The sequence below is a fragment of the Apus apus genome, chromosome 14 (assembly GCF_020740795.1).
Source record: "Apus apus isolate bApuApu2 chromosome 14, bApuApu2.pri.cur, whole genome shotgun sequence".
Lineage (NCBI taxonomy): Eukaryota > Metazoa > Chordata > Aves > Apodiformes > Apodidae > Apus > Apus apus.
Genome location: NC_067295.1, coordinates 11,375,505 through 11,402,417, shown reverse-complemented (window position 1 = coordinate 11,402,417; position 26,913 = coordinate 11,375,505). Strand labels below are relative to the sequence as shown.

At 38.4% G+C, this 26,913-nt stretch overlaps 1 protein-coding gene across 1 annotated transcript in view; it reads right to left on the bottom strand.

Moving 5' to 3' along the window:
• Nucleotides 1-397: 397 nt before the first annotated feature.
• GRIN2A (glutamate ionotropic receptor NMDA type subunit 2A) overlaps nt 398-26,913 on the bottom strand; it is a 160,304-nt gene continuing 133,788 nt past the window's right edge. The window contains exons 11-14 of the mRNA XM_051632502.1: nt 21,888-22,075; nt 7,678-7,916; nt 4,712-6,372; nt 398-1,174 (exon numbers count right to left, since the gene is read on the bottom strand). Of these exons, the coding sequence (XP_051488462.1) occupies nt 1,159-1,174; nt 4,712-6,372; nt 7,678-7,916; nt 21,888-22,075 (2,104 nt within the window). The 3' untranslated portion in view covers nt 398-1,158. The remainder of the gene's footprint in view (nt 1,175-4,711; nt 6,373-7,677; nt 7,917-21,887; nt 22,076-26,913) is intronic.

Here is a 26,913-nt window from a genome sequence, read left to right as displayed (position 1 = left end):
GCTGTGCCAAGCCCCCCAGGAGAGGTGCTGCCTTAGGAACTACCTGCATAAGCACAGGAGTGTCTGTGCACCCTCAGGGTTTAACTGGTGTTCCCATGCAGATTTAACTAGCACATTTTTGAGGCTGCGGAAAAGTAGACCACTACTTTTCTGAGCCCACCTGACTGAGATGTCTAAGTTAGGAACCTGTATTTCCTAAAGGGTCAAGAGAGAGAAGTAAAATCAGGACACATCACACACACAACTGCTTCCAAGCCTTTCATGCTCTGAACAACCATCCAGAGGAGGCTTTCTCTCTCTTTCTCTCTCTCTCTCCCTTCCAGCACAGAAAACCTATGCTACACAGCTCCAGGTTCTGCTACCTTTAAAACTATGTAAAAAGATTTCTTTTCACCAGCAGAAAAAAAAAAAATAATAAAAAAAAAATCAGTCCTGATTTCCCTTATGAGCCTTATCTCACCTCCTAAGTGTTCCTGAAAGATCGTAGAGAAGGAGACATGCATTTATGAGATGCTGCCAAAACACTGTGAGCTGGTGGTGGTTTGGTTTCTGCTTGTCCACTGCACTCTTTTTCCTAACCAAGCTTCTTAGGCAGCAGAACAATGAATTCCAAGCAAAAGCTGCAAAAACATTAAATGAGATAACAAAACTCTTAATTTTCCTTAATTTTATCTTACATATTAAATATCTTATTTCCATGCGTTTAAGTTAGTGGGTGGCTACACTGCTCTAAGAACACAAGCAGAACACAAAATCCATTTAAAAGGGAAAAGGAAAATTTACTGTGGTGAAAAAGGAAAGATGAAAACATTAAGAAAATCTACAATGTCTTTAAAAGAGGAAAAAAGCAAGAGGCAGGTATGTCTATGTAGCTGTTTTTACCTCCATGTACCTACTCCATTCCTCAGCAATTCAAAATCCTGCCTCCAAAAAAGTTGTCATCCAGGAGCAGTGTAACACTACAGGACATGCTACCAAGAATGGCCCGTGTCATTTACAGCCTGATTCAGTTCCAGCTGGAGTCACAGGAAATCTTGGTGACAGGAATGACCAACAAACTGCTAGAGCTGTAATCAGGAAAATGTAACAAGTCACCAGCACCATCCAGAAAGGTACAGAAAGGATGGCCAGTTATGCAGGAAGATTCTTTTCTCCTCTTCAAGAATAGCAGCAGCTAGAGTGAGAGAGAGGGAAATACAGAAAGTCTTGATCTTTGTTTAATTGAAAGTCAGTGCAAATATATCAACAAAGCTCAGGCAATATTCAGAATTCCATACGCTTTAGGCTGAGCCTTACAAGCTGTGGCTTGTGGCTCTGCTGTTGAAGAGTTTTCTTCAACTTCTCAGCTGCTGCTTCTTTACATTTCTACATCCACAACCACACCAGCTACTCGCCTACAACCCTGCACTTCAGCCTTTTTTTCCCCCTTTATTCACTCATATGATACGCCAAGATCAAAACAAGAAATGCATGCAGATTCTGATTCCCTCTGCTGTCAGGATCTGTCAATTTGGGTGTTTTGGTGTTTTTTTTCTCCTTTGAAACAACATCTTTTATTTCCATGTGAACAATGGCTGTGCGACATTATCAAGTTTTCCCTCTGTCTCTTTAGTTTGTTTAGATTTAGGGGAGGTGGTTGTACTGCATGTTTGCAGACTGTAGGCAAATCCCTACAGTCACCAGAAATCTGCTCAAATCAGAAAAAGTAAGCACTGCAATGTATTTTGTTCTAGCTAATGGTACATTTCACAGAAAGACAAATCCACCTGCTCTTGGGATGCTTATATTTGGATCTCAATGATTTACTTAGAAAACATTATAAATGGGCTATATTTCCTTCTCACAACTTCACATACAGTGCTTATCTGTAGACTGAATTTCTTTGTGGCTAGTTTGAAAGACATGGTGATACTAAAGACTTGGAGCATTCAGCAAATATTTTGAGAGCTTTAAGATGATACAAGAACCACCACTGTTTTATGATTCACTTGGTAAAATTCTCAGCAACTTGCATGGCAGTTTTTGGTATGGTACCAGCACATACCATATCTGCTGAAGCACACCAGATAGTTCAAAGTGCTTAAGTTTTACTTAATATACTACGATTTGGATTGGAAATTAAAATTTGCTTGAAATATTTGTATTAAACTCATTACAACAATATTTATCACTGTAGTGAATATGCTTTCCAGTAGACCCAAGGCAAAGAGTATACTTGTGTCTTGGGGAAAAGGTTTTTGGTTGATGAAAAGTAATATTGATGCTATAAACAGCCTAGCCCTGCTTAGCTCATACAACTGTTGCTAAGAAATGTGAATCTATCTCTGAGGGTAGGTAAGGATCTTCTATTTATAAAAACTACATCCAGCCAGGAAGCAGAAAGCATACCATGTGAATCAGGGCAAATAATTGTGAACAACTGTTGAATAAATAATGCTCAAAACATATTTGCTTGGAACAGCTTGCAGACACCCATAGGTATGCTTTCTGAACATACTTATAATAAAGTATACTGAGTTTTTTTTGGAAGCTCAAAAGGGACTTGGAAGCCCAAATCTCATTACATTTAATTCCTTCAAAAATATCATCCTTCACCATCATGGTGAACATACAGATACATTTGTAAATACCAAGGACTCATTCTGGACTGTTTGGTAGCTAAAGCCAGCTTAATTCTGTTTCATAAAAAAATTGTAAACAAAATTCAAGAAGCTGTACTTTGTCTATCCCTGCACATCATGTGTATTACCTCCCATGTGCAACTCTGCTCAGCAATACACTATTCCAAATTAAGCAACTTACATACTGTGCCTCTGGCATTACAATACAGCTGACAGGCATGATTCTATTGAAAAGAGATTTAGTTTAGAGAAAAGTTAGGGTAAAATTCACATTTTCCAATTCACAGTGGTAATAGTTTCCATGCTCACTGTTCTGCAGTGAAATGCAGGGAATAACACTAGAATAATCTAAACTTCCTCTACACAACAGAGTAGCAGGAGAATGGGAGAGCACCTGTTGAATATTTTCAGAACTTAAATATACTAGCAATTATGCTTATTTACTTTAAATTTACAGCTGCACACTCTACTAATGAAAGACTTCCTCTCTTCCCTTCCACACTCCCTTATTGATAAAATCTAGTGTGTGTTTGGTGTTTCTTTTTTCCTAATTGGGATAAGGAGGGGTGTGCAACAGGGATTTTATTTGTGAAATAATCTCACTGATCTTTTCCTAGAAGTAAAAGTCATATATGCATATATATGCATCCCTGTTATGCCAATATCTTCATACACCAGTAACTGATAATAAAGATACTGCTCCTCAGCTATCTATGCATGTATTCCATTTATATAACAGACTTGATCAGAGAGCTTAAAAAAAATCAATCTGATGTTCAACAAATATGTGCAATATTCTGGAAGGAAGAAGTCCCTCAAGAGGTGTTAATCCTTCACTGTGCATGCAAGTAAACAGCACTGTGCTCCTCATGGGTTATACTGAACATATGGCTGTCGGTGTTTGATACTGTATTAACAGCTCTAATACTATTAACATATAATTAATGTCACTAATACACTATGAACAAAGAACTACAGTGGGTTTGGATTTGGTTTGAGAAGTGAAGGAATAAAAGAAATACTATACAGCCCTGAGTAATCACCAGTAAGGGGCAAATGCAAACCTACATACACTTTAGGCCTCAAGGTTACTAATAAAGTCCACAGCTCCATAGTAAGTGCCATATAGTGATATCTAAAAATATATACTCTGGATTAGGCAGCTGTGAAATTTTTATCAAGATGACAGCAGACTTGTCAAACTTAGATTGTAATGGTAAGTGCGTGTGAAATATTAAAAAAGCATTTGTACATTAACATTAAGCAATATCCATGGGGCTTCCTTTTGGTACACAGCAATTCACATGCTTGGGCCTACAGTCTTCCCCATTGTTCTCTGTCAGTCTAGAAAGACCATACTAATTTTATACTAACACGCTGTATTTTATTTATTGAGGTCCCAGAGTTTGGGGTTTTTAAATTATTATTTGGCTGTGAAATTATTATGAAGCTAAAATATATTTTTGAAAGTTTCACTTTCTGTTCTCTTGTAGAGTCTTACTTTTGTAACTGTGCAAATAAGTTCCTAATTCTTTTTGTCTGTGTCATACTACATGCACACCATATTGCTTATCCAGTACTAGAAAAATCATTAAACATTTCTAAGGACAAAAGTACATTGAATGATACTTAGCAACATAAATCAGAATAACCGAAATAGCAAAATAATTAGATACAAATCAGCATAGTTGCCAACATATATTGGGGCTATTTCAGTACAGTTTGCCATTTATATATAAAGCATACATAAATGGCTGATGTTTATCCTTTTCAACAAGACATATTTTAAAATAAGGATGGTTAAGAGCATACCAGTTTACCTATTCATGTGCAAAAGTACACTGGGAAAGGGAGAGGTTTACATATCATTTACCATAGCAGGATACTGTTAAAGGATAAATTCTCCCTCTAAGATGGTGGCAACTATTTTTTCCGTATAGATGAAGTATTTGTGGAAAATTTAAACATCTGATTCAATGCTAGGCAGTTTCTTACACGCACGTCTATTGCTACAGGAATTAAAAACCCTTGGAGTTGTGTACAAGCTATTCCTATTTGCAACATAAGGCAAAACATGCTCTGAAATGTACATGTCATTATGGATCCGACCATCCCTGGAAGAGTATGATGCTGTGGACTTTATGGATGACCTTAAGTAATTATCATGTCTTCCTCTTGTTGGTAATGAATATTTATAAAGATCAGCCGGGCTTCGCCTAAGAGATAAGTGCTGGTCATCGTGACACGAGTGCAGGAAGGGGTTATCATCTGAGTGAACAGGATACAGGGACTTGCTCCGCTTACTGTCCTCTAGGGCATGAGTTAAAAGGGAGGTCTTGTTGCTCGACAGTTTGCTTGAGGGAACACTAAACATGCTTGCATATGGACTACTTTGTAGATATTTCTCTCTTTCTTTCAAGCTTATACTTCGAGAACGTCTTCCAATATCAATTTCCTTTGACTTTTCAGCGATATTATCATAAGAATGTTGCCTGCTAATCCTCAACTTATTCTTTTTATTATATTGCAGAGCATTATTTTGTGACCAACTATGTTCATATATTTCTTCAGGAAGTGACAAATTTGTTGTATCCTGCAGCATCTGATCTTCCTCAATATCATAGAGGTTTCCCATCCGCAAACATGCATCGCATTTATAGGGAGATCTGCTCGTATAGTGTCCCGCATAAGTGGGCAAATCAGAAAGACAGCTCCTGCAGTGGGTGGAATTCTGTCTGTATCTATCATTCATATCACCTAGGGAAGCATTTTTATCTTTTGAAGTGTAGTGCTTTGCATAAAGTTTATACTGGTCGTTATTTGGAAGACTGTCTTCGTTATGCAGAGGAGTCCTGTTAGGATGTTCTGCTTTCCTGTAGTTGTCGTTGTTGTCTTGATAGACATCAGGAAGCTCTATGGTTTCTGGAAGGACAATGTTTTCAATGTACTGAGGTGTGTCCAAGTGGAATTCTGGCTCCTTGTCAGCACCAATCGTGTAGATTTTATCCCGTGGAGAGCTCTGTTTGGTTTTCAGATATGTCAGTTCCACTTCACTACAGTCTTTTGGGTATTTTGATGCTACTGTCCTTTTTTTAAAATTGTCCTTGGTTTTGTGGTGCTTATTGTTGTTTTCAGTTTCCGTATGACAAGTAGCTCGACTTGATGTCTCTGATATATCTGAATGGACAATCTCTTCAGGAAGATATATTTGGCTTTTCACTGAAAGCTGCTTGTTTTCATCTGACCCATTTTCTCTCTGGGAACCTTGACTCTGACGTACAGATTCTTGACGTAAAGATTCAACAGATTTCTTCCAAAGTTGCCTGGGTCTGGAGTTTACTTTTGCTTCAGTTGTTACTGCAACCTCTACTGTATTTGGATTGGACTCATTCAGTGTGAGAGGATGCTGACCCTGGAAAACATAGTTGTTAAGATTGTCCTTGTGTCTATTGCCAGGAAGTGTCTGCAGTTCACTCACATTGTCACCAATAAAGTTGTCCTTTGTCTGAAAGGATCTGTTATCAGAAAATATCAAGTTTCCCTTATCCATGACCATATCCATAATCAAGGAACTCCTCTGAATAAAATCAGCTGTTCTTTTGGGGGAGCTAATTCTTGAAGGATTGATATTGGTCATATTTTTTGCTGTTCGCAGCAGTTTTAACATGTTGGTTTGGGAATTGGTCAAAGTAAAGTCAGGAGACTTCTTTTTTTCTTCAATATGTACTCCATGAATGCAGCTGTAAATACCCTGCAATATGAGGAACAAATTAAATCACAAGGTGTACATTTTAAATATTTCCATTCTATTTTTTATTAACAATAAAGAACAATTAGCATGGTTTATCTAATGACTGGAAAGATTAAAAATATTTCTATTCTTTTAGCATTTCCTTACATTGATATGGGAGAATAATTTTGCCATATCTGTTGGAAATATAAAGGAAAAAAATTGCCAGTATTTCACAAACCAATGGTCTGTGTTGGCCTCCAGTGTTTATTCTAGAAAACAAGATCAGAAGTTACCCCAAAAAGCTGCCTAGTCCCATCACAAAATATAACTAGTCTTCAGTAATGGAAACAATTATTTTGAAGCAGAGATTAAATTATCCCTCTAAACAGTCAGGCTATTTTCTTGGAAGTTAAGGTACTTTTCACTTTCATATAATAAAAAGGCTCTTAGTCAGGCTCTCTGTATCTGCAGTCATGGCATTCTGTATCCTAACCTAATATACAGGAAAAAAATCCCATCTCTTTTTAAATCCTGAATTTGAGTTCATTTCGAGCAAAAGGCTGAAGTCTGCCTTTTAACTCCAACATCTTCAGTAACTCCTGTGAGCTCTGTTGACATTTACAACCCTGTGAAGGTGTAATTCTCCTAAATTTGCCTTTGAAATAGGCACTTTTCCCCTCCATATTGGTTAGGAGAATTTAACATTTAAAAGGACCAAAGTATGAAGTTCAAATGTAAAGTGTGAAGGTAAAAGTGTATATGCTTTTCTAGACAATCTCCAACAGAGCAGGGCAGAGTATTTCTAATGGAGTTCCAATATAACCCAATTGACTACAGGGTAATTTCAGTACAGTTTAAAGCAATTAGGCATTTTAGCATAATTTTCAATTCTCCTTAGCTGTATTTAAAAAAACCCAGCAAAGTCAAATATCTAATGAAAGTAGTGTTAAAAAAAAATAAATTAAAAAGAGAGAGAGAAAAAACAGCAAACTCATTTGTCAAAAATATAAGAACAAACTCATACTTCCTTTATTTTACTATAAGTATCAGTTATTTGGATATTTAAAGCTACTTTGGGTTTGGTAAAATTATTGTGATTATCCTGGCATATAATAATTCACACCATAGAATAATCCAGTGGGGAAAAGACTTCCCATGGAGTGCAAGTATATCCAGAGCCCATTGACCTCTCTACAGCATCACACTGATGCTCTACCATATATTTCAAATGTCCAAGTGGGAATAAAAGGAAAGATAACTTTTGAGAGAGGTAGTGCTGGTTCTGTCTGTTGCCTGAAGGGAGTAAATGAAAATAATACTAACCCTGCTGATTGAGAACAATAATCCTGGCTTGTCTGAGCAGACTCCAGTGAAGCAGAATCTAAGTTTCCAGTAAAATAAATGCTCCCAGACAAAGGTTATTAAACTGAGTGCCATGGCTGCTGCAAGCATGTAAAACACTCCTGCCATGTTGTCAATGTCCAGCTGGCTGCTCATGACTTCATTCTTCTCGTTGTGGCAAATACCAGTGAGCCACAGGGTTTCTAGCTCTTCCATTTCCCCTAGAGAGAGGAAGGAGTCAAACCAGTTAGAGTGCAAAAAAAAAATTGCTGCTCACAGTTCTTGAAAATCTTAGCAAGTTTAAAAATACAGCACCATTTAACACTTGCTTGTGGAGCTCTGTAGTCTTATCTAAGGATTTGCAAATATAGCAGATTTCAACTCATATCACCCTAGTTACAGATGTCCTCAGATTTCATAAATTCTATGGGAAGCTGGCTGCTCAAAAAAGTAGGATCTGGAATTTGGGTAAAACTTTCTTCTTGCTGTAACTAGTACTGCTTGTTACCGAGAGTGGAACTGAAGGGTTCCAGTCCCAGGGGATTCCTCTACCCCAGCCACAAGAGCTGTGCTTAGTGCATGCTCATACCTAGGAGGTTCTTCCCATCCTAGTCCAATAGATGCCACTGGTGCTGCTCCCATCTGCAGGTCCAGCTGGTAGCAAACCCATGTGTGGAGTCCAGAGGTGCTGATGCACACATAGACCCCTACGGTCAGCAGTGTCATTCACAGCTCCCACATGGCACTTACAAACACAAATGAAGACAGCCTGGTCCTCCTCCTCCTCCTGCCCAGCTGATGAGGAGTGAAATTTGCTAATGAAGCATGCACACACCATCATTTGTGTGATCCACAAACACACCCATAGACACAGACCCCTCAAAAACTGGCATGGGCTAAGCCCATGCAATAGCCCAGACCCCACACACCACTGGATTTGACCTCAGGTATTTCCAGAAGTCCCCTAACAAATCCCACAGTCAAAAATACTGACTGGAAAGTAAAGCCAGCAAGCAACAGATTTTATTAAAGAGATTTTCTCATGCTTGTTCCTCCCTGATCCACTTTGACCCCTGCCTTAAATATCACCAAATAAATTTCCCCTTTTCTTACAGGTTGGCAATGTTCTGACTGAACCTCTTCTGTGTGTTTGGTCTCTGTTGTCATTGCTGTTATCTCTTGCTCCCTAGAGTTTGGGTATCTGGGGATTTTATTTATTAGTGTTCTGGTATCTAGTTTTATTTTTTATGTTGAATAGCCACTAACCAGATCACCTCATGAACAACATTAGTATCCGGGTGTCCACGTATCCTTTACAGTCACATAACCCTTCCATAACATATTTTTACTCCAGCCTCCCAGCCCAAGAAGATGCTTTTGAATGCTGAAAGACAGACCACCCAGACAACAAAAATTAACTGACAAGTTTAAAAATTCAGAATGTTCTGTAGCAACCAGGCCCAGCTGTTGGCTGCCCCTGGGAACCATCACTACAATAGTCATTGGGCACATTTCCTCTCATAGTTGGCTGCATTTCAGTAACAGGTATACTGAGTTAGAGATGTCATTTTAAACCACTTTCTGTCTACAAGCACTTTAGAAACAAAAGGCATTACTTATCAAAACTTTTTGGTTTTCTTCCAAGCAATGACAATCACCATCACTGGATATAAAATCCCCCAAAGCACTGTGGCTGCAGGTTACTGTGATGGCAAGCTTGGCGAGCTATTCCCAAACAGCACATGCAGCAAGTGAGGAAAAACAGTTGTATTCTACAGAAAATAACTGTCACTTAATGCCTGGATACTGGCAGGAATACAGTATGACTCCTCTCCTGTTTAAGTTTCCTTTTTAATTATTTTTCTTGCAATTAGCAGTATCTTTCAGATACAGTTCTCCTGGTTCTCTGTCTCATTTCACTTTGTTTTTCCCTTGAGACCTGGGTGATGCAGTAACTGCAAACTTCTCCATGTCAAGTACCCCCAGCCTTCTCTCTCCTGGTGCCCTGGACACATCCCTCTGCTCCCTCCTGGCCTTCTGGATCCTCCAGTCTTTCTGCTGAGAGGCTCCTCTGGCCTTTTGCTGCTGCCCCTGCCTGCCTCCCAGGCAGCAGCAGAGCAACAGTTGGCAGCATCTCATACTTGAAACAGAGCACTCCTGGCATCTGGTTCTGGCTACGCCACAACCTCACTGCCATGAAAACATTTCATTTACTTACAGCTAAGGAAGCAGATCCACTGTCTCCCCATGGCCCATAGTCTTGGAATCCATATTTCAGATTTGGCCTCAGATGAAGGACACTATCACTTAGCAGTGGCTGCTACTGCCAACATGGACAGAGACATGCAAGAAACTGCAATTGTTCCTGCCAAGATCATTTTTTATATCGCATGATATGATCTGTTTTCAGACTGAAACATTCCATATGCCAGAGGTGCCTTCTCACTCTTTTGGTGATACAGTCACCTGAGTAATTCTATTATTATTTTTAATGACACAAACTTCACTGTTTCTAGAAAATACGGTAAGCAATGCAGAGGGCCAGAAAGTACAGTGCTAGCTGGCTTGGTCTGTTTCCCAGTTCAGGATACAGCTTTGATTTGGCAGAAGAATTCCCATGCTACAGTTTCCTGATCCAGTCATCCATCACCCAGTGATGAGGGAACACATTTTCAGTATTCTAATCTATACAACATTGGATTAAAGACCAGAAAAAAATGGCTGGGAGCTATATTGACATTTCAGCTACCTCCAAGCTAGACTGGAATATCAATGACCTTGCCGTGCAAGAGCATTTTGCAGGAGAGAGTGTCAGGGCATTAGGAAAGCTGCAGACCACAAATAATTTGGATGTGTGAGTTGGAAGTGGAACACTGGACTGGAATGGAGAAATTGCTTTTCATAGACTGTGGAGGAAAAATTGAAGAAGAAAGGACAAGTACTGAAGCACTTTAGCAAAGGAATTTGACAAATTTACAAGAGAGACAATTTGGTTCCTAGGTAATTCTGAGTTTAGTTTTGTGCTTAAAGCATGAATTGAACCTTTACAGCTGGAAACAGCAGTGTATCTACTTCCAAATTACAGTGCTCCATCTTCAAAATACCTAAGAGCATCCCCAAAGAAGTAAGTAATTCCTAATGTATCTTTAAAAGTCTTCTAATCCAGGACATAAGGACACTAAATTATTAATTGTAACAGTATGGATATTGCACACTGGCACTACATAGATACTTGGGGTTCCTTATTGCATTTCCCTAAATCAGAACATTTGGATTACTTTTGTTCTGTTAAACCTCAGTGGAATGTTTCCCTTGTCTCTCTTTCAAGCCTTCCCCATGGTTTATGAATAATAAAAAAAGAGAGCAGTATTTCTGGTTTGTGCATTAGTGTCCAAAGCTCTGACAATCAGCCCTCATTACTTCCCACAGGAAAATCCACATCTCCCAAAACTGTCAAACATCAGTTTGATTTGACTGCTCTGCCCTTTTACAATTCATAACAAAATTCACTAAGTAATTTAAACTTCTTTTTTACTACAGTTTCCTCTCAGTTTCTTTCCCTTTGGCACGTATATTTAAAGTAACTATTGATAATCCACTAACCTTTCTAAAAACATCTCTACAGAAAACAACTAAGCTTGTTTTGAGTCAAGATAAATGACAGTGTCCTGGCAAGCTATGAAGAACAAAACACCCCAGAGTCCCCCAGATCCTGCTGTTACAATATCCTTTCTATCATATGCAACAATGACAGAAATAATTGTTAATTAATACCCAAAATTAATCCACAATTTTATAGATTGCAGAGCACCATGAATTGTTGGATTCTCTTATTTATGAAATGATATTATCTGGGAATGGACACATTAGGCTGCTAATTCTGGTCTCTATATATATAAATCAGTTACCATTTAGAGCATATACGTACATATGCTGTAAATGTATACACAAAGAAACACAGACAAAAGTTACTAAATTAACTCTAAAAACACTTCTGTATAGCTGACCCTACAAAACTGGCAAAAATGCCCTGTCCATTTATTTCTCTTCCTGCCCATTATGTTTTATCCAAGATATTTACAGAAGAGATAACATTTTTATTACAAAATCCTCAGATACAAGGAATTTTTTAACAAGAGTGTCAATTCATTCCAGCAATTTCCAAACTTGGCCTAGAGTCGGAACTCAAAACATTGAACTCTGAGTCTCATTAAACTTTGGTTTTAAAGAATCAAGTTTTTTTGGAGGAGTGCTGGTGTCCTTCTAATCCTTTTGGTTGATTTAATTTGTGAGGTGCATGTCTCAGGTGATGACACCTGTAGCAATATCTGGTAATTGAAAGGCAAGTAATTAGTGACTACTAATCATTGGAGAGTTCAGTTGCCTCATTGTGTAATTCCAATCAGCAAGTAAGAGCTTGAAATCTTCCAGAAAACAGACCTTGGAAATCCAAGTCAGCAACCACAACATACACAAATGCCCAGCCTCAATGAACCAGCTGTTAGTGGAGTTCAACCCTGAATCTAATAGGAAAGTCTCAGGTTACTTATAAATACTAATCAGTCTGGTTTTAAGGTTTTTTTGTTTTCACTTCACACACTTACAAACATAATAATTTTCTACCTTCATCTATGTGTGGACTAGATCAACAATTAAAAAAATAGTTGCAGATTATAGCAAAGTACATGATGGCATTGGCACAAGATTAGAAAATGAACAGCTTCAATGTATTTGATCAAGAAAAAAAACCACAGTGTTTATTTTCTGTTTAATATGTTCCCAGTATTTTTAACCTGCAAAATTCACAAATAACTGTATGATGCCTACATTAAATTATTTCTTAAATTTCTGTGGCACTCTATCATAAAAAGTCTGCCTCATTCATACTGTGAGAATCACTATAAGCAAGTATTTTAAAGATCCATATTTCAAACAGTGTTGAGCCTCTGCACTAATCGCTCAAAACACGGTATGGTCTTCTCTAATAAACTGCAAAATTCTAGCTCTCTCAGTGGGTAGTTCAAGACTATTTAAAATGTTTTTATGTTACAGCACAAACAGTACTTAGATCCCTTTGTATTTCTCTTGGATTTGCCCCTGTGGCTGCAGTGCTCTCTGCTCTGGCTGCTGTTTGCTCTGCAACATGCCCATTGGCCTTTTGTGCTCTGCCCAGCCCAGAATGCCTTTCCTCGTGCAGTTTAGTGCAGCACCTCTAGAGTATTTGACACTTTATCACTCTGCAAAGAAGTGATAAACTGCTCAGTGAGCCCTCTGAACATTTTTCTCAAAACAGAACCATAATTATCCAGACACAGATCAAAGGGTAGAATTACATGCTTTTCCTCATCAGAGCCCTTAGGATTTTTTGCAGGCTGTGGTGTCATCTATCCCAGCCACCATCCTCTCAGAGCTGAAAAAGATGCTGCCCTTTTGCAGCCTCTGTCACTGTCTCTTGGAGATGTGTCTGCTCTCAAGGGTTACTGGTACCCGCAGGTCCCCGTCATTTCCTAAGCCCAGTACCTGGAAGGTCTGGCATCCTCCCTTGGTTCTCAGCTTTGCCCATTAACTCACATGCCCAAAAGAGGCAGAGTCTTCCCAAACCATGGGCCAGCCCCGAGGCACTGACAGTTAAATCTGTCTGCCTTGTGGGTCATTTCAAAGAATTAATTTTGTTTTCTCAGTTGTGTTTCTTCTGCATTCACACCTGCATCCCAGAAGATACACACATACTGAAAATGACATGTTATTTATAAAAAAACAGAATCCCCAAACCCATATAATCCATCATTCTCCACATGTACTAATAGAAAAATAATTGGGGTAAGATTTTTGTTTGGTTTTTTTATTGTTTGGTTGTTTGTTGTGGGTTTTTGTTGGTTTGGTTTTTTGAGAGGGAATAAGAGGTCTCCAATACTTGTCTGTTGCCTTCGTCATGATTAGTAAAAAAATTAAAACCTTTCATTATCACTTAAGTGTGTCCATAGTTACAAATTTGCCAGAGACAAATAAGCACAAAGTTTTATCATTACATCCAAAAAGAGAACAAAAAAACCAGGATAACCTTCTTTGCTGCTTATTTAAAAAGCAAATAATAAAATAAACTTGCTGCCCCAGCAAAGAAAGCAAGACCTCTGAAGCCTGAGTGGCATCCAAGCATCTTCTGCCTCTCTCCCTGAAGATACGAACATGAGGAACAGAGATCGAGATGGAGAATCAAACCCTGTGCCCTCCTGATGGCAAAACCAAGAGCCTACACCAAGAGTCAATAAATAGCAAGTGTCAGAAGTGCTGTGTACCCAGTAGTGCCTCCAACTCTTCTCCAAGTCCACAGCCACAGGGTTTCTATCCTGCTTCTCCCCACAGCTGCTGCCAAGCACCAAAGGTCACTGTCACAGTCAGTGCAGCTGTTGGTTAGATCTGCATCCTGGCAGGACAACACCCCCAAAATCAAACAAAGCCCATGATTTACTTCCTTTGCTCTTCACTCTTGGGAAGTAAGCCAAGCCCAGGCTGGGTTTCAGTATGATTTGGGAATCCAGCCAGATTAAACACAGATTCATGACAGTTTAAAATAGCAGCCAAAAGTCCAGGATAGTGTTTGCTTTTAGAAGATGTCCTGTATTCAGCCAGTCCCCAGGGGAAACACCAATAGAGGTTTGGACACAATGTTGGATGGAGAGAAATTGAAGAAATAACAATGGCCAGAGATTTGACTTTGGAATTAGCCCTACATTGGAGAAATGCTGGTCAAGAAGACATTAAATAAAAGTTATGGGAGAGAATTTACTCTTCACTTGTGTTTCACTTTATGTACACTCTCTGCAAGAACAATTATCCAATCAGATGAGTAATTACATTAATTTTACAAGATTTGTAATTGGAAAACTGACTTTTAAATTTTTATTCTTTTATCCTCCAAATGATCATATAAAAACTAAAAAATTTGTTTCAATATTTCTATAACCAATGAAGTCAACAGTTCACTGAGTTTTTCTTCCTTAAAAGACAGGTGTTGTTGTGCCCTACTTTAATCTTATTGGCTAAAGCCACAGGTTCCTGGGAATAGTCACTGAGGGTTCACAGCTACTTCTGTAGGTACTCCTGAGAGGTATTTTCATCAAGTTCTTACTTTAATTTTAATCTATTTAATTATTCTCTCACACAAAAGGAGAATAAATCTATTTCATAAGTCCCTTCTGGATCCAGAAAAATACTTTTAACACTTCATGTGCTGTTTGCAAATCACAGTTGCAGGGTGGCTCAGAGTGCCAGCCTGTGCCTCCACCTTACCATAAACCAAAACCCAGTGCTGAAGTGCCAACAGAACATAAAAGAAACAGCAAGCCTAAAACAAGCTGAGGAAAAAATAATCTAATGGGACTTCTCTGGCACTGGCATTTCTAATATGGGCCATTGCTCTCTGCAGCATGAGTGAGAGACTGGGTTCACACAGTGAGATCTGTTGAACAAAGACACTTGCAACCACCTGAGCTGTGGAAATCCCCAGTGCTGGATATACCTGCACCAATGCCAGGTCCTGCAGCAGGCAGATCTGGCAACTGCATGGAAAGTCATCCTCCTCTGAATCCAAAACACGGTGCTTTGTATGAATGAGAGGTGTCTAGAAAAGCACTGTGTTGCTTGAGACACTGCAGCCACCCCTACCTAACAGCCATCTGCATGCTCTGCAGTGTGTGCTAGGGCAAGAAGGGAAGCTCTGCCCTGCTGGAGAAGACAAAACTGCACTTCATGCCTTTGTTTTCTTGGTTAAGCAGAACAGACCCCAGGTGTCAGCACATCCCCTAGACTTGTATAAAGTGCAGGGCAGGAGGAGGCCACCTCAGCAGGAGATCATAGTACACAAGACAGAGCAGAAGGTGACAAAAGAACCAGCCTGGTATTGATGGTATAACGGGTGGGGACCCCTGGGCAAAGTATTAACCTAGGTTCAGGCCAAAAATATATCATTCAAGTAAAGAAAACTGATATATACCAATTATAGAACTTGAATAGAAGGGTTCCATATGTATTTTTACATTGGTCAGATGTAGGGCATCATCTTCAAAGGACTGTGGCTGCACTAGCAGAACCATCTGCTTGCTCAGACAGGACAAACAGCAGTTTTCAAACTTTGGGACAGGCTGCTTCACACTTACCCTGGTGAGAATTCCCACTAAGTGATGGAGGAGGAAGGCAGCACCCCATCACTTACAGACCCTAACATAAGGGGTCTTTACCCTGAATAGAGGAGTCAGAAACCAAATAGGTCATTCTGCATTTGGTTCAATAAACTCATCAATTTCAATCTGACCTAGTTATACAATCCATAAAGAAGGTTTCATACAAGAGGTCATACGGAAGCATAGCAACTATTTGAATTGAGTCTGGATCCCCCAAAACTCTTACTCTTATTTTCCAAGTTATTTCCCCCAGTAAAAATAGCAAGGAGAACACAAATTACTGACAGCAACACACATATTGGGAGCTAATGACTGTAACCTGCAAGCCCCCATTAGAACTGCTAAGCACGATTTTCAATATTACAACTCCTCTAACTCTTGTTCAGCTACACAAACACCCTCTACTTATACCCTCTCACTCTCCAGTCACATTTGTTCCACCCACTGCTTGAGGAGGACACTAAATATATAAACAGAAATTCACTGGGATTGTGGGTGTATTCTGCCTGAGCAGCATGCACTGCAAATATGTCCTGATAATCACGTATGTATTTCCTCCTTGGTCTTTACCAGCCAGTGAGTCACACTGCTGCACGTCCTTATCATCTAGACAATGATCTGGGAGGCTTCAACTAAATATGAAAATAATAATAATAATAATAATAAAAATAGCAAAGACCTTTCCTGTTCCAGATGTAAGGGGGCAAATCTCATTTCCACAGTTATCCATTACCCCTAAGGAATAGGAAGCAATCATCCACCCAGGAAAAACATTCTTAGTGTACTAAGCTCTCCTAAAAGCATATAAAGATTAGCCAGAACTGACAGTTATTAGGAAGAGGATAACAGACGCTCTGTAGGAACTCAAATGAAAACCAGTTTTCTTCTTTACATCTCTGCATCTCTAACTGCTTTAAAGATTGCAGCCTTAAGGGTTAAGGGCTTAATACAGCTATACCATCTGCCCTCTTTTCCTGGAGATCTCCTCCCAGACCTTTTCTGGAACTAAGCTTGTAACCTGCAGATAACACAATAGGTTACAAATACTTCACTTATAGTAGATGTTTGACCTGGGCAGCTGGCTGATACTCTCTCATGCCTCTCTATAGTTGCCCTCTTTACCTAGCTTTTTTCTGTCCCACATTTCCATCCATTTCTTCTGTCATGCATCTTTTATCCTTCAATTTCTGCTGCAACCCCCATGGCTAAAAGCTCCATGCTGTCTTTCTCTCCATCCCTTGCACACTTGATAGCCCTATTGCACTCTCAACCTCAAAGCAGCTTTGTCAAAGTTCTCACTTGCTCACAAATGAAAAAAAAAAAAAAAGAAAAAGAAAAAAGAAAAAAAAAAAAGGAGAGAAAGAAAGGTATGTTCCCTTCACCTACTAGGCTCCACATGCCAAACATGATGGTACAGGTTTCAGAGCAACATCTTTTAAACTACTTTGCATTGTGTTTTTAGAAGAGAACCACTCTGCTTCGAACGGCACCACTCAGCCCCAGCCAGAGAAGCAATACCTGGGCCTTCAAGCAGCTGGCCAAAAGTTCCTGCTACTGGAGGCTGGAGGAAGTGGGTGCCTTCACAAATGTTGCAGTCCAGAAGTTACAGACTTGCTAAATGCCGCAGGCCGTGTGCCTGAGCCTTTCCTGCATTTATCAAGTGGCAACTTAGCACAAAGAGGCAGTTGCCAGCTGCTAGGGTACCGTGCTGGCCCCTGGGTATGTCAGCCTGTCCAGCTGCTCTTTGCAGACCTTTATGAAAGAAATCAGAGCCCACATGATGTTTCTTCAGTGCACGTTTCTGTTCTGACACGTTCCTGTGGCTGTGGGCAGAGGAGGAAACAAAATGATGCTGCTGCATCTTAGCTGCTGTATCATTTTAGTTGCTTTTGAATTCTTGGATGCTTCTATTTCTCAACAGAAGATAGAAAAATAGTCTTTTGTGTCTCACTAGAAATATTTTTCTCTGTTAAAAAACAATGAAATTTAGCCTTGTGACCATAGCAAGCCACCAGTGTGCTTCAGAGGATTACCCCGATGATCAACTATTTTAACAAAACTGGGTGCTAATCATCAACTGGAAGTTTTTGCTGGCAATGGGATGTAATGCAAAACAGAAATTCACCAGTAATGCATTTCACTTGTATCCTGCAAGCAAAAGAAAAACAACTTCTATTTAAAAAAGATTCAGTGTTCCAAAGCAATTAATTTTATACTAACAAATGCATGTTCATCCCAACTTCCTACAACCTGGGCTATGTGTATGAAACAGCACAGACTAAGTGATAAAATATTTTAGGAATAATCCTGTTTCTGAGACAAATAAGTAGCTACTCTTTACATTCCTCAGCAACTCGTTTCCATCCTCCTTCCCTCTGTCTATTTTCCTCCTTGTTAAAGCAACAAATGTGGCATCTTGTAGCCTGCTTCCTTCCACTGAGACTTCAGAATCACTTTCACAGTGTAATTTTTAATAATCAGTATAATCTGGCCACCCAGTAAAACTGTCCTCAGGATCAGAACACTACTCATGTAAATGAATGTAAACCACACATCTAAGCTTAAAGTTATCCCTAACACAATCCTACATCCCTCGCTATTTAGCTTCCTTTTTTTCCAATGTCAACAAGATAAAGAGGGTTCAAAGCCACTGACTTTAATGCAGGAAAAACTAATGCGTTGGAAAGTATGAAAAGATGCTCCTGCATGAAAAAGTCATTAATACTTCAATTGGATGTTTTACGCCAGCAAGAAAGATTGTAAAGATTCCTGTCCACTGTGCCAAAATGCTATTTCAACATGTAAGTGAGCTGGCTTGGTAATGAGCATGATCTAGAAGGAGCAAGGAAAATTGAAATAAGAAAAATCATAGGAGAAAGGCACATGCAGAGGAAACTGAAAGCTCTGAAACACATTTCAAAGGGCTCTCTCAGTACCATGTAAATGTAAAAGAGAGACAAGATAATGCTTTGTAGATGCAATCAGATATACTTTTGAACAAATTACTTGGTTTTATCCAAATACTAGTATCATCCAAATGGTTCTCTCCTCTTATTAGTATAACATTCATATCAAGAAATTGTGTTTTTCACCTCATTTGGATTTTTTTCACACAGCTATGAAACTCACTAGATTTATAATAATTCATTGAAGTTATTCCATACTGTGATGAGTGTTCTGTTACACATACTGAATAATAATTTGATACAGCCAGGTACTTTGCTCTTGATAGGCTTAGTCTTAAGGAACAGTAAATTCTGCAGAGCCTACACATGTGAAAGAAGTATTTCTACCTTCGTTTGTGTCTGCCTGTTTACTTAAATAATCTCATTTGGACTCCATTGACAGTTTCCCAGAATTATCATCTTAAAATTAAAAACTCTCCCCCCAACCATGTTTGTTTTCAGTCTAGATAACATCAAGGAGATTTTTAGTGATACAGCAAAGTGATGTTGGTCTGGACTTTGGGTTCATCCTTTCTAATTAATCAAAACAGAGTTATGTAGGCTCATAGCTAAAAAGATGACTCATAAAACTACTGAAGTTAGATGTAGATTACAAAATCAGGTCATGCTAGATCCAGGCAATAATTCTTTACATTTCATTTCTTGGTGTTTTGTTTCAGTTTGCCTCAATGTCCTTCATAAATTAGAAGAAATTTCAACTTCAATGCCATTCTTAGGGTTTTTCGGTTGTTTGGGTAAGTTTTAATTTTTTCCCCCATTTGTTTTGTTGGGATTTTTTAGGGGAAAATTATCATCTAAACCTATGACACAAGGAAGTGAGACAAGGTAGTAATCATTTGTGGGACTAAAAGAAACATATACTTTTCTGAACAGATTTAGAGATCCTTTACAAGAGAAAAAGAACATTCTAGCATTCATGGGTTGTTCAGAGTATCTTCTAAAGTTACTTAAAAATACCAGCAAAAAATGCCATAAAGACATTCACAAACCCCTTGGTTTCTGTATTCAAAACTTCAGTTTATTTTCTGAAGTAATATCTGAACGAGATGAACATGGGAGCAGAGATTCCATGACAAGGTTGCATTCAACTGGATGCCATCTCTAACTATTGCAATTCTATAAATTATTCATATGGAAATTTTAATACTGAGTTTCACTGACAATTCATTTGTATGATTTTTGGCTACTAAAAATGGGTTAGAGATAAAAGCATTCATATGCTGTGTAAATCCACAGGTCAAAGTGTAAATACATGATAAGATTTTTTTCTTCTTCCCTCCCATCCATTTTGTTTTCTCTCTGATATTCAGAGACAAAGTGATGCATAAAAACACTGTAGCTTGGGTATTTTGACAGGATTTTCTTGAATAGCTTCAAATGTTTTCCCTTCCATTTATTTTTTTTTCCCCTGTAATTTTATTTCTTTCTGTTGGATAAGAAATATAAAACATGATGAAAGAGTAAGGATGGAGAAAGATGGAAGGAAGGAAAACCTCATTGATGCTCTGGCAACATCTAGAGGGGTTAGCCCACAACTGAGAAAGACAACTCAGGCCCTGCCTTCAGCCTACAAAAGCATTTTCTTTAATATGGGACAAATAAATACTCTGACTCAGTGTCCCCATCTAAAAATGGGCCAGAATTACAGCACTTAACACTTTTGAGAATTATTACACAACTAGAAAAAACAGTCTATTCACACAATATTCACAAATAGAAAAAAAAAAAAAAAGCAAAGATGTTAGCAAACTTATTGCAACTGTTCAAAACAAGAATATCTAGTTTTTTGAAACCTACTTATTATGGGTCATACATTTGTTACTTAGCTGAAGGTAGGCAATGTTTTTTCCATAAGCCTCTCTAAATCCAACTGATCAATAATGATGACACTGATACCTCTCTATGTGCATCAGCTAAAATGCATCAGTCATGATGATTACATCTCTTCCAGTCATGCAGTATTAATAGTAGGAATAAAACTTGTGTGCTGGAAGAATAACATACTCACTATCTCCAGTGTGAAAATTTATGTCTTGTTTTTTATGGAAGAGGAGGCCACAGGAGGTCCTGCACTCTGTCACTGAAACTGTCGTATTATACATAAATTTACCATTCTTAGTCTCAATGACATGTTATTAATGACCTTAAATGCATATTTATTTTTCAATAAAGTCTTGTCTTCCACAGAGACATGCAAATTTAACCCATGTATTTATGTTTAAAAAAAAATTAAAATTAACACATATCATATTTCAATCGAATGGAGGATTTTAATTAGAAATTATACATCATTCATTATATATACATTATATTATAAAGAAATTATTTTCAGCACCCTGTTTTTCTTTCAATGCACACGTGAAAGGTTTGAAGATTCACTGTGGCAAAGAAAAATTTCTCCAGTCAAAACGTAGTTCAAGCCCTATGTGAAGAATGAGTCATTATGGCTGTCTACAAATATATCAAAGATGTGCAGTAAGTTTCCTTCTTCTGCAGGGCAGAAGTGCCGAGAGAACCTACAATTCCTCTATTTTTTAGTTAAAAAAAACCAAACTGTTTGAAATCCAATAAAATAATTCAAACTACTTCAATTCTGTTAATATTCTTTTACTATAAATTTAAATTAATCCATCCTACATTAAGGCTCATTCACACCAGTTCAGAGCTGAGCTAAACACTTAAACAGCAAAACAGTCATGCTGAAAGATAACTCATCTACCAAGTAAAAACTCCCCAGGAATTGCTCAAAGGAAAAAAAAAAAAAATTAGAAATGCTCTCTGACATTGAGACCATTGTTACTTCATGATGTATATGAAAACACCTTCTGAAAATAGATGCACATGTCCTTGGCAGTGAGGTGAGATAGAACAAAGTGGAAGAGAATTCCTGTCTCAGCATCGAGAAATCATTTCAGTCCTTTGTTTTGCATTTGCTTGTTTTTTTAAAAGACTGAGAGAACAGCAATAAAAGGCTCAGAGCTACTAAAACTGCATGAACTGTGAATACTTAGAGAAAGAAAAGACAGGATAAAATATTGGTCCCTACCATCTCCAACAAACTGAAGGAGGGCTAGATCAATTTGTCTCTTCCAAGGTGATCCTTTCTGAAGCGCTATTCCATAGCCCGTGGTGGCAAAGATGTATCCACTCCCTATTGTGACAAGTTTGCAGCCTTCATCTCTTCCAGCCTTGTAATTCAGCACTGCTGCATCATAGATGAAAGCATCCAACTTCCTGAAATAAAAGCAAACATTTTACAAACCAAATCACTGGGGACAGCTGTCGTCAGACTTCTTTTGTCCTTGATGTGAGGACCCTGTTAAATATCATATGGATTCTTTGATATCATTAATTACATATCCTGCTCTGCTGTATCTAAAATTAACAAAAGGCATCTATTTTAGTGAGGGGAAAGTAGGACACATACTTTTGCATTTCTATTTTGAGGCTGTTAAAAAAATACCGAGCAGGAGGAACCAAGCTACAAAATGTCTTGCCCTGTTATCTTTGTATCTTTGCTCTCAAAATGGATCATAGATATCTAGAGATGCAAAATTATTGCCAAAAAAACCCCACAAATTACAATAGAGAATTTAGAATTGAAACAACAGCAACCAATTAGCTTATTTAAAAGATTGCCTGGGACTGAAAATGTGACTTCACTAGTTTTCTTTAAGTCAGGGGAAAACAGAGAAAGGTACTGGAAAATGTCTGATACAGCTATCTAAAGAAAAAACAAACAAACAAACAGACTTTCATACACAACATAGTTCAGTGCTTGTTCTTAAATACTCAATCAACAATTTTATACAGAACCTTATTTTTTGTGGAACTCTAGATCAGGTAACAAAAATGTGGTGCTACAAAAGACCCCTATCCATCTCACCTTAAACCAAGAGAAATACCAGGAGATAGACTGTTAGATTTTGTCTTCTGACACGAAAAAGTGAAGAGTGATGTTCCTGTCACTACTTTCTGTACTTTAATGACTTCCTTCAAGGATACTTACCCCAACAGTCTTCATTGAAGTCATCAAATTGGAATTTAGTGAAGTAGTTAATTCAGAGGAAGTGCAGGTGGCTCATGCAATCATTAAAAGAAATCAGCTGGGCCATCATTTTCTCTGTTTTTCCACTTTTCCCTAAAAGTCAGTTGGTGCCATCCCCAGCTGAAAAGTCATGTTAGCTCCATCAGTGCTAAAAAGTCTGACTCTCTCCTTCCTTTAAATGGGTAATTTAACACTGAGAAATCAATTGCTAAACATCTTGAAGGTGATGTGTCACAAAATCAATCCAGAAATAAGAAATGGATGGCCACCTACCACTGAGAGCAACTAAACTGGAAATAGCCATCAGGCTGTTGGGGATGAGGTGTTGGGGTACTGCCCAGGGTTGCAGTCTTCAACACAAGACCAGACAGTTTTCTAAATGACATGCTATGATTCAGCACTTAAGAGACAATCTTTGGTTTGTATAGAGACAGAAAAATCCGTGTCCTTTGGGTAGGCGCACAAGGGAAAAAAGGAAAACTGTTTGCTGCAACCTCAGGATACTTGAAACATTTCTGATCAGACAATGACCATAAGCAGTAGAATCCAATGCCATGCTTTCAGACCTCCACAGCTGTCTGTGGGGAAGGGAGGATACATCCCTTCTCTGTGGATGCCTCTGGCTCAGGCAAGGGGTTGGAAAGGAATGCTCCTCTCTGGGGATACTGACATGGCTGCACCAAACCCTCCTAAGCTAAAATACACTCTGGAATTTGTCATCTGTTTATTCTGGGATTTATAGTTTTGCAATGTAAGCATTTAAAACACATGCTGGTAAACAGAGAGAAAATAAAAAGAGTCAGCTCTTGTTCTGTCAAACAGAGTCAGTTAGAAACAGAGCAAAAAGGTATCTTTGATAAAGACTCCAGGGCAAAAGCCCTGTGCCACCTCTTCATCTGCAGCTTGCCTCCTTCATTACTGAGCAGTGTAGTAAGCCCTGGACAGGCAGACAAGGCACAATCACAGCTTCACTCACTCATTGTGGACTCCTTCCCCAGCTTCCCAGAGAGTCTGCCATCAGCTGCAGTGGGCATGCATAAGGAAAGCAAGTTCTAAAGCTGCAGAAGGCTTTCCTTGTGAGGGTTTTCTCTATACCTCTTCTATAAGGTCACAATAAATCTTGTTAAGCAAATTAATTTAAAAACAGGAGGTACTATCTTGACAGATGCTGAGTGCTGAAAAGTTCTGCTGTCATTCTGAACTGTAAATGAAAAAGTTGAATGCCCTGAAAAAGTCTTGCTGTCTACAAATAAAAACTCATACTCAGAACATACCTCCTCCATTTCCAACAAAAATCTTATAACCTCTCAAGGCTTAATTATCTTTTCATCATGCACTGATTAGAGAAATACTATTCCTTGCACAGCAAAGCTTAAGAACATGATGTACTCCTGCAGTGTGGGCAGGGAGTAACAAGTCATGAATGAAGCTCTCAGATGTCAGGGCATCCAACTCTTCCATCACTAGGTGATGGATTACCTGACACTGTGAGAATTCTGACAACTTTAAACATTACTCAGTAAGAGTTTCTAAAACCTGAGACACCAAAATCTGGACAAGCCCAAGAATTTGACCATGTCCCAGTTTGTCCCAGCAAAGATAACAGCTCCAGAAGGCAAATCAGGTGTTTGTGCAGGCCAGCTCAGCCATTTATTTCTCTAGAGATGGACTGGCAAGCCTCAGGAATTTTGTTCTTGTGGCAATAAAATTCAACTCTGCTACGGAGCTGACCAGGTTTGTGTTGGTGTGAGTGCTGACCTCACTGCTGCCCAGGTCCCACATTCCCTGGAAACCAGCCTGCATGTGCCCAAGGCAGCCCAGGGCAGCCCCACGGCACCAAGGGCTCAAAAAGCTTCTTGCAAGCCTTAGCCATGTAAAAATGAATCCATTAACTTGTCATTCAGTGCAGCCACTTCAGGGATTGAAAAGCTTTGTCACCTTGTGTAGGTTTAAATAAACTGCTAAGAATTATTAGAAAGATGAAAAAGAACTGTAAAAACTGGAATGCTGCAAGCAACAAGATTTATAACTGCCAGGAACTGGCTGAACATGCCAGGCCTCTCCAGTGAATGCAGAGGAGCAGGACCTCAGCCTTAAGAGTCATGTGAGCAACTGACAGGTTTCTAAACTTCCTCTGAACTACTGCAATAATCCTGAATAGGAGAGAAAATAAACTTTTTTTCAGTATTTATATAGGAGAGACTACACAAATGTCCTTTACTACCTAGCAAGCCCAGAGAGGAAAGGGGGTGGAGAAAACTTTAGTTCACACAGCAAGGAACGTCAGGTATTACACAATTACAAATTGAAACAGTTTAAATAAACCCAGAAGAACATTACTGAATAATATGAAGTGGGACATCTGTGAAAATAAATAAATAAATAAATGGAGACAGTCTTATACCTAAACACTTATGAATCACCAAGAAGGATAAGAGTTGAAAAATCAGAATAGTTATTGCAAAAAGCCATTCTCTAAAATAATGCTGTACACATTCAAAAATACCTGAGTAGAGAATATTAAAGTTGGAGGAAAATGGTCAGAAAAGTAAACTCAGAAAAGCTGAAAATACTTGCCTATAATTTTCCACGTTTATTATTGGCACATACTTTTCACCAAATTCCTATGCTGGAAATTGAAACGTAGAATTAGGAAAATGCCTCTTTATCAGGCACAGCTTCTTCCTCCACAACAGAAGTTTAACTCACTTGGAAAATGTTGCTTTGTTTCCTTAACCAACTACATGGCCCTTCAGGGGTTTTGTTTTCTTAATGGAAAAGAAGAGGGAAAAATCTCAAATGGCAACATACTCAGCAGTTGAGGGGACACAAACAGCACTCCAGCACACTAGAAACCAGTCTGTTTGAATGACTGGATGTCCTGCTGTGACCTGTGTCATAGCACTCAGAAAATGACAGGGATGCTTCGATGCAATCCTCTTTATTCATGTTATTCTGTTTTACTGTCAAGCACTGGAACCTACACATTAAATAATATTGTTTCCATCAAGGATCAGAGAAACTGAAACATGACTGACGTCACTTTCCAGTTTTCAACTACTGCAGTAAAACCAAACATAAAATATCTACAGCAGAATTAATTTCTTGCTAAAGTGGGTACCATTCAGTGCAGTGTTCACCTGTCAGATCCAGAACATTAACTTCTGAATCAATTCTCACCCTCATTTCTTCACGTTTTCTAACACCCCAAATATGTTCTTTTCACTGTCACACAAAAGCTGTGGATTATTAGTAAAACAGATTTGACTTACACAAAAGCAGGATAAGGCTAATATATAAAGTGTGTAATCAAAGCAATTTGCTTGCATTGCATTTTGCAGTAAAAAGCTGCATCACAACGAGCTTGTGATGAAGAGTACATTTTAACTCCCATATGCAGCTTCTGGGGCTCTTTCTGAAAAATTAAAGGTCAATTACATATATAAGAATACTTATTCATTATAAATTATATACATTTTATTCTGAGGAAAAATAATTCATGAAATCAATCTATGTTTAAAATTTCTTTAGGTAAATCAAAATAAGATATAATATTCCTCAATTTTGGTTGTAAATAAATACAAGAGATACTACAAAGATTATTACATAACAAGTGTCATACCTGTTTACTAAGGCTCCAGTCATATCTTTTGAAAGCACAATATTTGAAATTACTGTTTTAGCACAAATATCAGACTACAAGTCGTTCAATCCTCAATTTTTTTAACATCACCTTTACCCTCCCCTCTTCACCTCCTTCATCATCAAAAACACTTTTACCTAGTAAGGTTTTCTCTCCTAAACCTGATTTTTAGAGAGAGAACTGATTTTGAAAATCTTCTACAGGAAGCTCTAATTTTAAGTATTTTTGCTTTTTAAAAAAAATATTTCATAGTCTGCAGAACAGGTGTCTTACATGACCTTTAAAGAAGCATCTACAATTTGGTATCAGGCAAAAATTTGGTATCCACTTAAGGCTGGATTAAACATTTTGGAGATCATCAATACTATTACTAGGAAGGCA